The 19,679-nt window shown below is 26.0% G+C and overlaps 1 protein-coding gene across 1 annotated transcript; it reads right to left on the bottom strand.

The window, feature by feature from the left end:
- Positions 1 to 7,188: 7,188 nt before the first annotated feature.
- Positions 7,189 to 16,083, bottom strand: LOC111035080. Its single transcript, XM_022316589.1, has 8 exons — positions 15,951 to 16,083; positions 11,894 to 12,095; positions 11,571 to 11,685; positions 11,315 to 11,455; positions 10,584 to 10,727; positions 8,123 to 8,386; positions 7,598 to 7,931; positions 7,189 to 7,313 (listed from the first exon to the last, which is right to left on the bottom strand). The coding sequence occupies exons 1-8, from the start codon at positions 15,975 to 15,977 to the stop codon at positions 7,206 to 7,208; spliced, it is 1,335 nt and encodes a 444-aa protein (XP_022172281.1). The 5' UTR covers positions 15,978 to 16,083; the 3' UTR covers positions 7,189 to 7,205.
- Positions 16,084 to 19,679: the final 3,596 nt, after the last annotated feature.

Genomic DNA, 19,679 nt, shown 5'->3' on the forward strand with positions numbered 1-19,679 from the left:
GCATAATACCTGCAACCTGTATAGTACCTATTAATATATAATCAGTAATCACCTATATAACTGAGAGTTTCTTACTGATTTTTTACTCATAATAAAAAAAAATTAAAGATTTAAATAGACGAATAATTTATAAAAAAAAATTGCTTCACTTTCATACCTAATAATGTATTAGAGCTTTACTAATATTCGTGCCAAGCCCAGTCAAATAACCCCATAGGGCCCTAACTGCAAAAGAAAATGCTATTGAGTCATAACAATAAATCGTCATAATAGATATATAGATATAATACCCATGTCTCGTATAAATAGTATAACCATGTAAATGTTAATCATTGTTAGTAATTACTATTTATTACCGGTTTACTTTTATAGAAATAATACGTAATAGCTACCTATTTTTATTTTTAACCGTAATTACTGATTTCATATACGCTCACTAGAATTTATTAAATCTTCAGTTTGATATTTATAGTCTATAGATGGTTAGGTTAGGTCTAAATTTATTAACGATTTTCAAATGGGGGATGAAATTTGAATTAACCCATACAAAATGTAATAATAAACCCATTTTAAGATGTAAATATATACGTTAATACCTATAGTTGCTGCTAAAACAGTATAACTTATACTCTATAGTATAATATACATATATAGAAATAGAATACAGTATACACGTATTTTCTTCCCCAATATATGTGGTTATTCAAAAGCTGATTTTTGGAGATTTTCAAATATACCTTAAGATCATTTTTTCATAATTCTTAAGGTCTTTTCTACAAGTTAAAGAGTGTCCTGCGGTGATACAGACTTCTGTTCTTTCAAATGAGAACACTCCTTTTAAACTGTAAATTATTAAGTACCTATGTAATTATTCAGTGGATAATTTTTCTGAAAATATTGACGTATCAAAAGCAAAATACTCACAGGTATTTTTTGAGTTATTTAACTTATTGTGTTCTTAGCATTAAAGGTTTTTCGTTTTTGGTAATGGGTTCTTAAGATATGGGGGCACAAAGTTAAATAACTTAAGACTACTCGTTCGGAATTTGATTTTAATACTTCAACATTTTCAGAAAATTAATTCGCTAAATAATTTATAGAAGAAAAATTGAGGTTTCATTTAAAAAACAGAAGTTTTTATATTTAGGTACAGAACACTCCAGTATAAAAAATCTCTAGAATTAAAAAAAAAATATATTTAAGTTTATTTAAAAATGAAAAAATCAGAAAATAAATAACTGCATTATTTAAGAAAGTAGGGAATGATTATGCTTGATGTTTCACATTGTATAATACGTAATTAACATTTAACATTTAATTCAATAATTATGTGGTTGCTGATGGGTTGGTTTAAAGTCATACAAAAGTTTTGAATTCTGATTATTGACTATTGCTGTATGCGTGTGATTTCCGGAAATAATGGAGATACTAACTTATAGTAAAATTAGAGAAACATCCAAATATTCATAAAAAGATTTATTAGGGTAGTGTTGAAAAAATCCTTAAATAACTACATAAATTATGGGTTAAGATAAATATAAAATAAAAAATGGAAATATTAAATATAATTAGAATACTTTTGGGAATTATATTATGCGATATTGTTATAAACTGCAGTTGGGCTGGATTGGTATACATCGGCCCCTCGAGATTTTCACTTCTAAGCAGCCCATTCACATATTCATTGGCCCAAAATGACATCTAAAATTGTTACGAGTTGTTGTTTTAATAGTCAATGTAACTAAGACTCCTAGGAAAAAAGTCTTGGTAAAAAAAGTTCGGTAATCTACATACTTTTCAAAAGTATTTGAATACATATTTAGTTTTAAAAAAACATTTTATTTTCGTCCAAAATCAATATAATACAATAATTTCGTTATGTATATAGGTACTTAAGCCTACAAAATACATTTTGTAAAAACTATTGGTCATTAAAGTACAATGGTAAAACGAAAATAACCTTAAGTATTCTGGAATAAAAGTATTTAAAATGAATTTGTCAAAAAGTATTTGAGAAATATTTTTTTTTTTTTTATTATTATAAAAGTCGCTAGTATAGACATAGACTATGATAGCTTGACAATTTAAATACCAAAAAAAGTATGTAAATACAAGTATTGTGTTTTCGAAATTCAAGTAAATAACAAGGCTGGATGCTATATTAGAATAACGTACTAACATATAGGTAATAGGTATGCACTATGCACTTTGCAGTATGCACCGTATATGGTATATGTGTATATTGCGTGTAGTTACTAACCACTTGGTAATATTGATTTTATGTTATATAACTTTGTATACACTTGTAATAATTTATAATATAATAAAGTGCATCTAGTGCAGTACCTACTGACTTTATAATTAATTTAATCCGTATATGAAATTAAGTATGTTATACTAGTATATTATATATGATTATTATTTTATTTTGTTTATTTATTAACTGACACCCTTTACCTTAAGTTAATAAATTAACTCATAAGCGGAGAACGATACAGAATTCAACAACGTAGGTACCTACATATAACAATAAATTGACAATTATTAAGAATAAGTACAATGTGAAGAGAAAGAAAATAATTAGAAATACATTAATTGAATAAAGATACTGGTAAAATGATTATGGATTATCATTAACATTGTTTGTTTTTCATTCTTTGTACAGATTACAGTACTATTAATAATTGAGTATACATTTTAGTGTTTTAATATTTACCGAGGTACCTATTTACTTCTTCAAATAACTTAATCTCATTACAATTTATTAACAAGTTTTAACAGTAGGAATAATAGGATTAACATCAACAAGAAGAACAATAAACAACATAAATAATATAATAATTATAAGATAATATAAATATATATCATACTACCTATTTGTTATTTAATGCTCATAGTTAAATTTATACGTATGAGTATTATGATCCCATTGATCCTATGGGTACCTGGCCACTGGGTAGTGAACGAATAATTGATTTAAAAGTTCTTGGCAATAATACTAATATATTATTATAATTAATATAATATATATATACCTATGTGGCTATGTATCTATCTGATCACATAGATAATATAAACATTACTTCTGTAAACAGGTTAAGTCAATATTGTAAATTTCAAACAATTTTTAAAGATGTTAATTTGTATTTAATACATTTGTTCCATTTTTTTTAAAATAATATGTTCAGTTTAAATTACTCTAATTTCGTCTTCTGATTAATACTTACATTGAATAATATTTTAAAAAGATATTCAAGACATTTTATGGAATAAATAGTGGATTAGTCAGCTGAGTTGTAAAAAAAAGTGGTAATAGTTAAATGTCATGAATACTGTTTTTTTTTTTTACAAAATCATTGTTAAACGTTTCGTTTTGTCGGTTCAATAATTATGAGAGTTTTTTTACTCAACTGAAAGATATAAATTGGTGTCAAAATAAAAATAGTCTTTTAGACGATTTGTTACACTGATTATTAATAATAAAACATAATCTACCATGGGTGTTGATAGCTTCGTTTAAAAAGTAGGTATATCGATTTGTGTTGTATAACCCATTCATTCAAGTATACAATCCCTGCCAGAATTGCTATTACCTTTAGGTAATGTACGTTTTGAATTCATTGCTAATTTTTGTTGTTAAAATCTGACCTTCTTTACTTGAGCTATTGTTTGGTTGCAATCTTTTCCAAACCCATTTACTTAGAAATAAGAAATTTTATTTTCTGAATTAGTTGAGATTTTTTTTGTTAGTGAAAATAAAATCATGGTTATTGCACATTTGCATCTAGTTATAAATAAAATAAAATAATTAGTTATATCTATTCTGTATCTTTAGAATATCTAGTGCATCCACTATCCAGAGTCCTAACATAAAATGATAAAGTATACGGCCATAGCGGTCTGTTACTTAAAAATTAAAAGCGCACATTGATAATGATGAGATATTTTTTTAAAAGAACCTAATAAAAACGTATTTTAAAAACAGATTGCCCATCAGTTTTGTAAGCACAACAAATCTTTGCACTAAAATAATAAGTAGATTGTAGATATAGTATCACATATCTGCAGAGTTTTATAACATGAAGTCCCGTTATTTTACAAATATACATTAAAATTCTACAAAATTACACCAACATGATATTATGTAACAATATACCTATTATTACACGTCATAATACACAGAGTTCTGTATAATATCTAAATTCTAAATATCTAATAACTATTAAACAAGAAAATTATGAATCACCATTAAGTATTAATATATACGATATACCTACTTTATTGTGTAACTAGTAATTCGTCATTTCTATTCGTGTAAAAATATGTATTGCTTAAATGTTTAATTTACGATTTAATTGTTTAAATTAGTATTATTGGTATGGTACCTACCTCATTTGTTACCCGTGAATAGCGAATGTGATGTTTTCCAAAACAATAATGTCTGTATATTGTGCTTCAATATGTTATTTTAGCGGAATTTATAGATAATTTTAGTATTTGAATATATTTACTAAAAAACGGTGGGGGGAGGAATGTGTATAGTTTATTATACATTTTTTATTCACGATAAAAATAAAAATGGAATTTACTTAACATTCATTTTTATTACACGTCGGTTTTGGACTTGCATTAAAACATTTTATCGTGATATTTTCATTTTATTTCAAAGCATAATTCTGTATAGTTTAGTTTATCTTTACTTATTCATCTTTCATCATTGCCATACTATATAATGCAGGTCTTGTTTATTTATTAGTCTTAAAATAGGTACCTAATCAACAAAATAATACTTAAACTAATATAGTCAGACGAGTTATAGACGATCTTCACATCTTGTAAATTCTGATTAGTGATTCATATATATGATAGGTAACAAATTATTAAATTTAGCTTTGCCCAACCTTTAAAGTATATAATATCACTAGTACAGGGTTCCCTACTCAGCACACTATAGTATTCGTAGCTACCGGTTCCTACAATATATATATATATATTTATTTATTTAATATGTAATTACATAAATATATATATATACATGTATAGATATTCACAGCCGTTCCATACATGTATAATCGTAGGTATGCGAGACGCTAGTCGAGAAGACATGAGTACACGACAACCATAACAGTTTGAATAATATGTCCAATGTCCATGCGCGTTTAAATTATATTTTCTTAATGCATTATTCATGTAATAAAAAAAACCTTGCTAAATAACCGTCACTGTAATAATATAAACATCGTATATTTTTTTTATTTTTTTTTTGTGCAAAGCCATGTACCTACGCCCTATTATTAATGACTGCTACCAAACATATTATGCAGTACCTCTACCCATGGGCCATGGGCCCATGGCTATAGTTGATAGGTGATAGCTATATAAATAGCATAAAAACATACAATTGTAAACAATGTATCCGTAGAAAAAAGGCGCAACAATACATGATTAAAAATGTAAAGTAATATAATAATATGCTTCTAGAACTGCAATAATATTGTAAAAACAATGGTTCTATCTATACAGCTATTGATTTTTTAAATTAAAATAAATGCTTTTATAAAGTGAAAGTTATTCAAACTGTATGAACCTACGTAGGTAGTTGAATTCATTAATCATGAAACCTATCCGTCATAAAAATGATTAAATACATAATGCACCGTGTATTATCATAAAATTATTTTAGGAAAAGGTTCAATTATTGTTAAAATGAAGTACCAACAATGCATACTTACTCAAATTACCTTAATAAATTAATCACATTGATTGATTTTGATGAGTATGTGCAGTTTGTTTGAATATACATTGTGTATAGGTACCTACTTATTTTAATATGGACTTAAAAACCATATCACAATATTAGATTTATAATAATAAAAAAACAATACAATTTTTAAATGATATATATTTTTATTTTTTTAAACTAATATTTTAAATCAGTTTAATATTAGGTAGGTACCTCCTATATACATAACCTATTCATATTATATTGCTCAGTAATCCAATAATACTATTTTACTATTTTAGTTACTTGATTTAAACAGGGATTTTTTCATTCATAATTTATCACTAGTATAAATATTTTAAGAATTAGCGTATTGCAAATTGTGCTATATCTATAATAATCAATTAATAAATAATATAGTATGTATAGATATTAGATAAAGTAACAATTAAAATGGATTGACTAATTTATTAACATTAGAAAAACCATTCAGATTTCAGACATGATGAACATATACTGATATACTTATTATTTATAAAGTATTATATATTTTGTATTATGTTATATTTACTTAAATGCTTTTTGTTGATAATGAACGTTAATTTATTACCTGATACAACTTAAATATAAATATTATAAAATAAAATATAAATTATGTTTGTATATATAATGTAGGTATATAAAGCATGCTCAGACTTTTGTGGCTTATAACTTTATAAGTAACAACTACAGCCAGTAAAATAAGTATGTAAATAGTAATGTAGTACTAAGAAATAAGTGTAGCTTCAAAGAACTGATACTTCTGAGGGTATTGTATACAATTATTGAAATATTTTTAAAGTTTTACACTTGTATGACATTTAAAACAATAAAAAAAATACACATAATACTCTAGATTAGATCATACGATTTATTTATATTAATATATTATAATAAATTATAATATGCCTAAACATTCTACATGCATATTATATCTACCTAAAAAAATACACATATTATTTATTGATCGGAGGGATTCGGGTATGCCCTTTCAGGAAAATGTTATGTTTTTGTTATGGAGGGAGTTGTCTTTGGTTTTGTAAATACATCTATTTTTAAATATTGTCAGTCCCCCCTCTAAAAAATAAAGTCAACTTAAGATCTTTGTAATTATAAGGATATAAAATACAATAATTTCTTTATAGTTTATAATATAGATACGTTCAAAATTGAGCATCTTTTAAAACCATTGGAATTCAAAAATTAAAAGTTAAAATATGGACTGTGGATTTAAAAAATTCTTAAATTAATATTTGATTTAAGAGTTTTTTAAATCTCATATTTATAAAATGTATAAAAATCAATTTTTTAAGGATTCTGCTCATCTCTTACATATGAGTAACTTTTATGCTTATCTATTGAGTCTTAAACAATATAAATTATATTATACAACTAACAGATAAATTCATATTTACATATACATATAATTTAAATAAAAACGCTTTTACAGTTCAGGCGATGTTGATTTTCTTTTTACGTATCTTGCAAAATAATCTGGTCTCCAGCATTTGCAACTTCCAGGAATCAAAAACCAGTCATAGTAAAGTCTCACCTAAAAAAATTCAATCTTTATTTATTACCATTTAATATTATTTTATTTATAAGTTTCATATATATGTTTTTATACCTGCATATAGAGGTAAAAAGGATTAGTTTTTAAAAAAATGATAATTTAATAAAACTTAGTACATTTTTTTTAGTTGTGTGATAATGTATTTAAACAACTACCCAAATTACAATAATATCTATTTAAATAAAAAACCAGCTCTTTGCAATAATAAAATATAATACATTCAAATACCCAAGGTTTTGTATGGTTTATCAAAAAATACTTACTTGGAAACATCCGAGTTCGTCAATACCATCACAATGGTGCTTTTTCTTCGATGTCGAAGTAGATGATTGGGAGGGCAAAGGGTCAGGAGCACCTTGAGTAGCACGTTTATGTAAATATTGCTGGTAGTTTTGAAAGTCCTGTACTGAAGGTGGATCATCGCCTTGTGCTTGTGTTCTATACATGCCTTGTTGTTGTGGTGGTGGTACTGGCAATCTTCGATTGTTAGAAGCAGACGGTAAATACGTGTCTGGGTAGTAAACCTCTGCAACCAACAAGCTTACCCATCTCGGTGATGACAGACATCCTCCCTCTATGTAATGACATTTTGTTTGACTAAAAAGGAACCAAATATTTTATTAATTAACATATTACATTAATTCATACAAAAAATATTATTTAGTATATCTCTAGAATTTCACAGAAATAAAAGTACTTTAACACGACGAATTTTTTTTAAAACTTCTCATTTTTCAGAAATACCTAGCTTTATGTATAATATTATTTACGTTAAAAAATGTACTTACGTGCATTTAGTCACCTCCACTGTTTGGGTGAAATATCCTTCGTACGGAATTTGCACTACATATCGCCACATACCCTGGTAGTTCCGCGCAAATACAGGTGTAGCATATTCTACTTTGGCTGGACAGGGAGTGGGTGGCCCATCCATGACACTACCAGCAGCATGAGCTGGGTCACGTGTTCTATATTCTAATTGTTCAGTTCGTCGTTGAGCCATCAACCCGGACAGTGCTTGTCCTTGTATTACTTTATAGAGCATGCAAAATCTGAAGCAAAAAAAATAACATGACAATTGACAATTGTATACATTTTTAAAGGAAAAACGGTCGTATCATTTTGCTTTTAATGCAATTAGAAATTTCCTTTTATACTTAAAACAGAAATTAAGGTCAGCGTTCACAATAACAATTGTATCATAACTCTCTAAGTTAAATAGTTAAACATAACTCAAAGGAATAACTCACCAATAAGTTATAACTAGCTATTATATAGTATTTATGGAAAATGCATTTTAAAATAACTAAATTTAAGTTAAAAATTTAACTTTTATGATTTATTTGAAAATTTGTATTTTATTTTTAAACAATAGTAAAAATATTACACTCCAGTGCAGTCATACTACATTCTCATTTCGGGTTTTCTACATTAAACTAGATGGAACTACCCAAACTAGGACACGCTACACTACACCAATAGCGTCTATATTATAATAATAATTCTAACATGACGTAATACCCATAGTGCTATTTTGATTCATCGAACTGAAAACTTCAATAAATTACTACCGATAACTTATTCTCACTGAATAAGGTAATAGTTGTAAATTATAATACGTATGTAGTCGGTATAGACTTACATAATACCACAATACCGTCATTCTAATCCTATAAACAAAATTGTGTTAAACTACGAGAATAAAACTGTATATTTCAACATTTGTGTACATAATTATTATTGTTGTTTGTTTTTAAATAAGATACCTAGTGGCTAGTAGGTAAGTACCTAATAATGATTTCAAAAAAATATATCACATAATAAGTACCTAGGTGCCGGTATAATAGAAAATAAAATAGTATTTATATTAATTTTTATCAGTGTAAGGATAACTTAAATAATTATACATACCTAGGTAAAATAAAAGACAAAATATTATATTTTCTTCTTATAGGCAATTGACAATAGTTTTTGTGTGATTTTTATAAGATTATGTTCCTAAAGATTTAATTGTTTAATGTTGAATGTTGGTTAATAATTATGATATAAATTTAGTTAGGTTCACAAAACTGTCATAGTAAAAATATACATAATATAGGTATGTCATTTGATTTTCCATGAACTAAACCTAATCGAAGTTAAATTAGTTTAAGTATTTATTTACTTATTTGTATTTAATTGCATTAAGATTTGTTTCAATATTATTTTTATACTTTATAATATTTTAACAATATTTTTTTTATATACTCATTGCATTTTTCATTGTTTTTAATAACATTTTCATACAAATGATACATAGGTTAGGTTAAGTATTTGCTATTATTTTTTTTTCATTTATGTGTTATATACATCATTAATAATTATTAATTGTCAATGTTTTTATTAAAATAATTTTTTTTTTTTATTATTTTTTTTTATTTTAACATATATTTACAATCTATTTTACAATAATCAGTAAGTATGATGACAAAGTTTATATGACATTATGAAATATTCGAATAGGAAGACCCTCAGTAATGTCACCTGACCAGAGATTACATTAAGTTATTGTTTGGTTAGGTCATATTATGACTCGTAACATTTTAATTTTATGCTTTGAGCAAGTCTCGGGGCCACAGCCTTTTTAGTCTTTTAGGGACATGTGTTGCAGAGGATAATTTTTGGATTAAAGGATTATAATGAGTGTGTAGTTTAGAAAAGAATTTGGTATAGTGAGATTTGGACAATTCGTTAAGAGTGGGTAGTTTTAAATCTTTGTGGAGATTTTTATTTGTTACGTACCAGGGGGAGGAGGTGATTAGGCGTAAGCATATTGATTGAAATGCTTGAAGTGTTCTAGTGTTTGAAGGCTTTGAGGACCCCCATACCTGAATGCCATAGAGCCAGGCCGGACGGATTATCGCTTTATATATTGTCACCTTGTTTGTTAGGGATAGTTTGGATTTTAAAAGAGGTCTAAGGAGGTGCAGCCTGGAGTTGACTTGTTTACGCTTTAGTTTCAGGTGAGGGCCCCACGTAAGACGTTTGTCAAATGTGAGCCCTAAGTACTTAACTTCATTTGCTGTTGGAAGGACATTGTTGTTGAGCATAACTGGGGGGCAGACAGAGTTTCGTAAAGTGAAGATTAAAATAATAAATAACTTTTTTTAGACTGATCACATGTTATCAGTAATATTAAAAATAATAACCACACTTTAAAATGTTTAAAATACGTAATTTTGAGACAAATAATATATCTATTCAACTTACACTCCACCGCTGGTGTCACAAAATTTTCTTGAATGTCTAGTACTATTTTGAGAATTCGTAGGAATATCTTCATCGTCATCCATGTTTACATCATCAAGAGAATCTGGATTGGTATTCTTAGCTCTTCGCCTAAAAGGTTTTCCTCTAAACAAATTAAGAACATACATATATTATAAATTAATGTGTTTAATGTGTATAACTATTAAGAGGACGCCACACCCGGATGTGTTGTCTCCGTCCTACAAACGTACAACATAGCAAAAACTGTTTTGCGCGAAATAGAACAACTCACGCTGTAGTCTAAGCCAAGCAACCAAATTTTTACAGTATAAAGAAGAGAATATACTTTAGAGTGAAACATCTTTTTTACTTTTTTGATATCAAGAAGAGTTCTTATTGTTTAAAAATGTAATAATTTTTTTTTTGTTTTTGAGATATCGAAAAAATAAAAACGATATTGCACAGTAAATGTTGTCCTCTTAATAGTATGAAAATGTGGTTGTTTAGCTGGGAGTCCAAGCCTTGGACTACAGCTTGAGTGGTTATATTTCACCCAAAACAGTTTTTGCAATGTTGTACGTTTGTAAAACCGAGTTAACACATGCGGGTGTGGCGTACTGGCGTCCTCTTAATATTATTATTTTTTATTATCATCTTTTTTGTTGTTAAGAAACAAACCCTCGGCACCGCGGCCATTAGGATATCTTTATGATAATTAGACATTAGCTTACTGTAAGTATTTTTGGGTCGTACTACTTTGGTAATAAGAATCAGGTGGCACATATTTGGCTACTTTAGGTATAGTTTCGTCCGCTTTGAGTATTGGCAATGTTCTGCTGAAGAATTCCAATGTTTTATTCTTCACTAACTCACTAAAAGATTTTATCATTATATTCTACATAATATACGTAGGTACATTGAAAATGATGAATGCGGTCATACGCAGAAATAAAATAAAAATATTCAATTGTCAAGCATAACACTCACAACGGGTATGGTGATCCTAAAACGTTTTGTTTCATTGGGTTCACTGGCAAAAAACCTTTATTGAGATCGCCACATAGATTATTCAATGTTTTTGCCGATGGATTCTTGTTGACCCCTATAATATATGAACAGTGTCATTTTATGTTTTGTTTTATATTGTTGTTTGGTACACTATTTACGACAATGGTTAAATGTATGTACAGTATAAAAGCACAATTGTTTTTACGAAATGCGTGACTACATAATCGTGTGAATTGTATAGTTCGTGCTACGGGTACCTACAACCAAAATTATATTATAAATAATAAGTGTATAATTTTTACCTGGACACAATTTGTTAGATTTAAAGTAAGGCGGAGAACGGACTTGGGGCGGTTCCATTCTCGGAGCTTCGATAAAAGCATAATAACCTTCAGGAGGTTCTTGCCCAGAATCAACTGTAGATGAATCTGTTGATGAAAATGTTTGTGGTTGATGTACAACAGCTATGTTTCTCGGAATGAGAGAGATTGCAATGCAAATGAACTAAAATGGATAATAATAAACATATTGTGAATCAAAATTATTATAAATCAATAACAATGCAGTAGAACACCTTTATAACAACTAATAACTAATAAGACTATATGAATACATCCAAAATGAAACACATATTATACTTTCAAATAAAGGTTCAAACGAAAGATTTTATTATACATATAAATATTAAATATGTATATTTATATTTTTATATTTTAATGTATATAATTATATAGGTAGTTATATAATAGTAGGTAGTAGAGGTTTAGTACCTATATTATAGGGAAATAAATGTTATGTATACTTCAATTTCGTATTTGAACTGTAGGAATGTGTTTGTTATTTTACAAATTAACCGAAAAAAAAAAAACTACACACACTTAATTTTAAAATCAATAAAATGATCGATCCGCTCATAATTTAAGTATAGAAAAGATGACCCTTAGACACTCCTCTGGCATGCTTAACAATTGAGTACCTATATTATTAGTACTATACAAAACTACATAGGTACGTATAACTATTCGTACACACTTAAGATCAATTTTACCTATAGCCTATAGGTATCTACACTATTTCGAAACCTGACGATTCTATTGACTATATTACCTTTATTCCGTTTCCGTACTATTGTGCAGACGAATATGTTCTAATGGTGGCCTATTTTATACATGATCATGTACATATCGAAAATGGACATTTCACATAATTTACGTATCAATCATTATATTGGCCATATATTATGATTGAGCATGATTTATTGACTATAGGAATCAAATTTCTGCACAAAAAAAAGTAATTTTTTTTCTAATATTATTATTGAGTGTGTCGGATTCAACAGTCATTTGACATCGAAATGCATGAGCATACCTATCGACTTCTATAACGGCTTTGTAATATAGTATGTACGATATATCAACAAAAAAGTACATTGGTCATCGTTTGTCAGGCATATTGATGTCTATTTGTGAGGTGTATAGTTCCATTGTTCGTAAGCAATTTAATCTGGAAACCTACTTTTCCTTTTTTTATTAAATAGAAAACAAATAAATTTAGTGAAAAAATATGGAAAGAAAATTGTTTTTTAAGCACCAAACCTGCAGCTATACCAATAAGCTAAGAAGTAATAATGTTATTTTAAATAAAGAAAAAAAAGATTCAGTAGTGCACTACTTGGCATAATTAAATCTTCTACTGAGCATTATACCATGACGACGTGACCACGAGGAATACAAGACTGGGTCAAAAAGAAGACGGTAGGTACCGTTAGTAATAAGTTTTGCATTTGCTACTTTTTAAAATAACTAAATAAAATTAGTAAAATTTAATGATATACGAATTAATTTATTTAAAAAGGTAAATTAGTTTATACAATATAGATAAAGGCGTTTATTTAAATCTTAAACTATAAAATATAAAGTGTACTTATATAGGTATTGACTACTTTAATACTATTATAACAATATTAAAAAAAGAGTTACTATTATAATGCTGCTAGTCTGCAAAATATAAATATATAAATAATCATAAATAATTATTCATTACATTAAATGAATATTGTATATATTATATATTTAATTCAAAAATAATTTAAAAAAACTTTTGTGTCCGAAATACTATAAAATATAATACTATAATATTATGTTACCCCGTCGTTTTAAAATATTGATTTAATGATTAAGTATGTACAAATATTCAATTGTTATTATATCAACTAATTATAAATATATATAATTAGTTCAAAATTCAAACACGTTCAGTGTTCTGTCTACTTCAGAAGTTATTAATCAAAATATTAAATAAGTGTAACAATTATTCATTTTTAATACTACTAAGTCTATATTTTAGTATTTTTTAAATAAACTGACAGTTATTTTTTAAGTATTTGTAGCTACATATTATGCAGTTGTAGTTTATTCAATAACATATAGTTTTATTTTACATTTGAATTTTGTATGCTTTTAATTTATAGTTAATTCTAAAATTGAATAATTTATTTAGATACTAATCACTGAAATAGCGTTTGCCCTGTCCAAAGGAATCAAATAAACCTTGACGAATTCACGTAACAATGTCCATTAATCCGTGGAACGATATAGTTTATCCATGGTGAATCAGGTGCATTTGCAAACATTAGAGCATTAGACCATTTAATTGAATTCATTTTGAAACTTTAAATTAACAAAAGATCTTATAAAACTCAATATACCATTGTAAATGACCATCTATATAGCATTACCTACGTCCTACACATAATTTAACTAGGTACCTGCCCATACCTAATGAAAAATAACTAATTATTTGTTTGGTATATACTATAAAAAAAATTATTTTTATGTATAAGTACTGTCTTATACAGTTATACCGTACAAATATTTGAATTATTAATGATAAAATAAATAATATTATATTACATACGTTGAGTTAAGTCTTAGTTGTAATTTATTTGGTATAATTTTACCGACTTCAACTAAAATCTATCTCAAAGTTACCACATTATAAGTTATATATTTATTTATAGTTATAAAGGTACATATATAAATATATAATAATAATTAAAGAACTGAATTAAATATTATATTAACACAACCCATAAAATACTTAACTATTATTTACCTAATCATAGATTTGTACTCATTTTATTAAAACACGTTTTCAACTATTCTGTCAGTATTGTATTTTGTTTTATTTTTTTATTCAAACGTTAACTGAATATAATACTGAATATTATACTATGTATCGTAATTTTATAACCCAAGTCCAGGAGGTATTTTAGCCGAAACCGGTATAGTTTCCAAACAATAAATTACAAATATTACCTACATTTGGAATTGGAATATTAAATTGTATATAATATATTTATAGGTACCTACACGGCTACATATTTGTTATATATTGTACGAATTATGATTACAACTACCTAAAACTGTTGTACAAAATTAGGTGGAACAAGTTAAAGTCGTTATTGTATATTATTTGAACAATTGAAGAAAAAAATAAAATTTTAGAGATGTTATAGAATATAGATATAGAAGTAAATTTGATTAACGAATTTCACAAACATCGTATAAAAACACTAATATTTAATGTGTTAATTATTTTTATGAATATTAATACTTAAATTTAATTCGGCTAAAATCTTAAATAAATATGTTATATTCATTGATAAAACAATTTCACACAATAAAATGATTTTGATTGAAAATACAAGGTATTTAGTAGATTGGTTGTAGGTATATTTAGGTAGGTACCTATATTTAATTTTATATTAAATCTATATTTTATTCGAATCGTTATAATTATAGTTTGGTTTTTGATATTTATTATTTATAAGCATTGAAAACAAATGAGGTTGCGGTGACACGTTTATACAAAATTAATAATGTTTATAATTAATGTTCTATAATATTATAGTGAGTACAGTTTCAAAATTGATTAATAAAAATATTTAATAATTTAATAATATTATTATTATGCACAAGCGTTTAAGTCTCGTAATGCAGATTTACCAACAGAATTAAAGTACAATTTAAAATAATATCAATCAGAATAATAATTACAAACAATAACAATAATACAATTTAAATGATTTTGAATTTTAAGGTAAAAATTCAAACTCATGAATACACAAATTAATCATAATTATTACACTAAATAAATTAACATTTTAACGAACAATAACTTTAAAAAATAAGTAAAAACCCTATACATCATAATTCATAACTAAATATTACAGTTATGTACCTATACCTAAACATTATACGTTAGTATTTTCCTAATTTGTTTTTTAACTAATAATTTAGCAACATTATTTTAACATATAAATTTAATAATATCGTAAGTATAATAGTAAATATTTACCGAAATTCTTGATAGTTTTGAAATCATAACGTCTTGATTTTAATGTATAGCACATTGACCTGATGACACATTCGAGTCCGGCACTCTACTGACCCAGACTGAGCCCCACCGAACTTGACTCGTGAATCGTGGATCCTGCCTTCCCAACAACTATCGTATTCACTAAAGAGTAGGTACCTATAACGCACTGCCAAGTAAGCGCGTTCACATCGTGACGTCAAAAATACAAATTAAACACATTGCAATCACAACACATCATTATTTTACCAATAATATAAAAAACTGTATACCTACACTTATTTAGACAATAACATATAAACTATCTAATTATCCGATGTTTGTATAATACTATAACTTAAAACGCATACGGCCTAAATATATGTATTCTGAACTATTGTAGGAATAGTACAGGTACCTCATAAATTCATAACCTACTCAATATATTGTCTTAAGACCACAAGGGTGACAAGGATATTCATAAGTAAAATACTAATAACTTCTGATTGACAATTATAATATATTTTAGTAATATTTATTGACTATTGTGCATATTAACTAAAAAAATATATATCTATAATATAATAATATCAAGCACCTCATAATTAAGAAACTACTTGTATTAAAGGACTGAGTTTTGAGTTTTTGAAATCAAGATTAATTATTATATGATACAACAGTAAATAATTTATAAAAAGTACAATGTCGTAATTTAAAAATATAAATATAATTTAAAATTCCCTATGATATGTACGTGGATAAAATTGTGTATCGAAAACTGAAAACTGAAAAATAACGTATATACAAAGCCATCAATATAATTTCAAAATATATGGATAGGTCATAGATTGGTAAAAAAAACATTGCTTAATAAATCATTATTAAAGTATAATTTTTAAAGGGGTTTGCTTAAGGGTCAAAAGCAGTTTGCTTGTGAAATAATTAATACTTATTCCTGTATAGTTACTATATTATAAAGTGGATTGCATGATTATTACAGCTTTTAACTCCATTTTTGTATAATAATTGTTCTCAAATAGTTAGTTCATGAAAATAAAGAAATACAATTTGAGATATATAAGACATTATAACTTATAAGTATTAAGTACATATTATCATTTTTAATAATTGAATAATATATCAATATACTTTATTATTATATTTTCCTGTTTCATTCACAAATATAGCATGTCGAAAGTGTAATAAATCAACAATACCTATATTACCTTTCCTCGCACACGTGTTATTATTCAAAATATTTAATGTTTGAGTATTAGAATATATTAATATATAATCTGAATAATTAATTGGTAATTTATTAATTAAGTATGAAATGTAATATAATACACTATACATAATAAATGAATAAAGTAATAAAATAATTTCAAATCATGTTATAGGTGTATATTTATAAATACATTGTTAAATTAGCTTAGAATTCAAAATAGGGTATCAATATTATTGAGTATTATAAATATTATTTATGATAAATTAAATATTTATGCAAAACTGCTAGAACACATTTGTACTTAGTTTTATCATGTTTCTGACTAGAAAGTATATCTAATTTTTTTAAACAAAACATCATTTCCCCAAGTAATAGACGCATAATTAAGTTTTAATAATTCCGTATAGATATAACATTTATTTAGTGACGAAAATAAGTGTACCTATATAAATTACAAATAGTTACATTTATACTTTCGATTTGGAACGAGAAAATTATATTAACCATTTAATTATTAAATAGGTATACCAATAATATAAACATCGTACAGTTTCTATTTATTATCTATAGGTATTATACAATTTATACGCTTCTTTTGTTTAATTGTATTAAATAACTAATAAAATATTATAGTTAGTACCTTCTTAGTATCTTCTAAATAATAATACAAAAAATTTCTTTTTAAATTTATCAATACAATAGGAACTAATAAAATATAGTAGTAACTAGTAAACATAATCATTCATTTTTGCCTTTAAATGTAATTTCGTTACGTATTTAATTATATATTACACTCGACATTCCTGCATACTGACCCAGATAGGATGTAGGAAGTATCGAGAATGGCTGAGGTAATGACCCGATTTTCTTCCTTAACCACTACAACTTTTTTAGTTCATATAGTAGGTACTCGCGTCGAGGCTAACAGATGTCATATTGTTTTTTTTCCAATACCATAGCAGACTGCTGTATTAGAAACATAATCTGTTTAGGATCCAGTTAAATCATTAATACTCACACTAGGATTAAAAAATTCTTAATTCTTCTTAGTACCTAATTGTTTATAATATATATCTGTATTAAGGAACATAAGTTCAAGATAGGTATACATTTAAAAAAATGTTTTACATAAATAAAAACAATAAAAACAAATAACATTATTTTTATCCGAATATTGAATACAGAATAAACTAATTATGACCCATATAAAAGAATATAGATATGATAACCTACTAATTTATAATACTTTATTTAATATACGTAGTATATGATGTATATACTATATTGTATATAAATTCATATATATTATAGACTCATAAGCTATACCTAATAGATATAATTATTTAAAATGATTTAATGATGTAATATACTCGTAATATAATACATAGCTGCATGACTGTAATATTTATAGGTGTTAGATATACAATATACTGGTATAAACGTATAGGGTCAAAGCCAAAATGGATGTAGTACACTGCAGGTACATATAGCTTTAATACCATATTAAATTTAATCTATTCTGTGGTAGTATCTATACTATAATATAAACTTCTTTATTTTTCTTAGTCATTATACACTAGTGTATGATCTTATCTTAATAAAAATTAAAAATTCGTGGTAGCAACTTTCAAAATTGTAAACATTTGTTACATCGCTAGAGCTTTAGTTAAAAAAATTTCAATATTATTAGGGTACCAAAATACATTTAATTGTTCGTTATATCATGATATTTTTAAAGGAACGACAATTTCATTCGTTATATGTATACTATACAGATAGATGACTGTATTAATTTTATTATCATCGGTATAATCGTTTATCAGTTATGGCATAACATTTTATGGTTGGAAATATGATTCAGATAATTTGTATTATTTATAGACTAAACAATAATCTATAAATGGGCTAAGTAAATTTGTATTAGTAAAAACAATGTACAATTTTAGTATAGGTTACAATAATTCTTTATACTTGGAACTTAGGTAATGTATCATGCATTCATAAATAATTATATTTTAGAAATATTCTATTGAGCTAAATGTAACCAATAGGCGAAGCACTCCTATGATTATATTATCCGTTACAATGAAAATATATATTTTTGTGTGCCAACATTTAATAAACAGACTTAATAGCTTCATAACTGTATAGCTACCCAAACATGTAGGAAACTTGATATAAATATTTATATTATATTGTATTTATTTGTCATTTCTAAAACACTAGATTTTTCAAAAACAGGTATTTGCTAAAAAAAAAAAAAAAATGATAGAAAGAAATTAACCATTATATCTAGTTGGTTTTTATGAAATTTTCGTTTATTAAAATTGCTTATTTTATTTTTGTAAATATCACTTAGTATATAACTTTAGTATTGTACTTCATACTTCATATTTTACTTAACTCAAAGCTAAATATACCCCAACAGAAGGATTATGCTAAAGAGGAGCTGCAAACATGTTATTACCAATGTACTATTTATTGTATATAAATATATTATATAC

This window comes from Myzus persicae, unplaced genomic scaffold (genome assembly GCF_001856785.1).
Source record: "Myzus persicae strain clone G006 unplaced genomic scaffold, MPER_G0061.0, whole genome shotgun sequence".
NCBI classification, from domain to species: Eukaryota; Metazoa; Arthropoda; class Insecta; order Hemiptera; family Aphididae; genus Myzus; species Myzus persicae.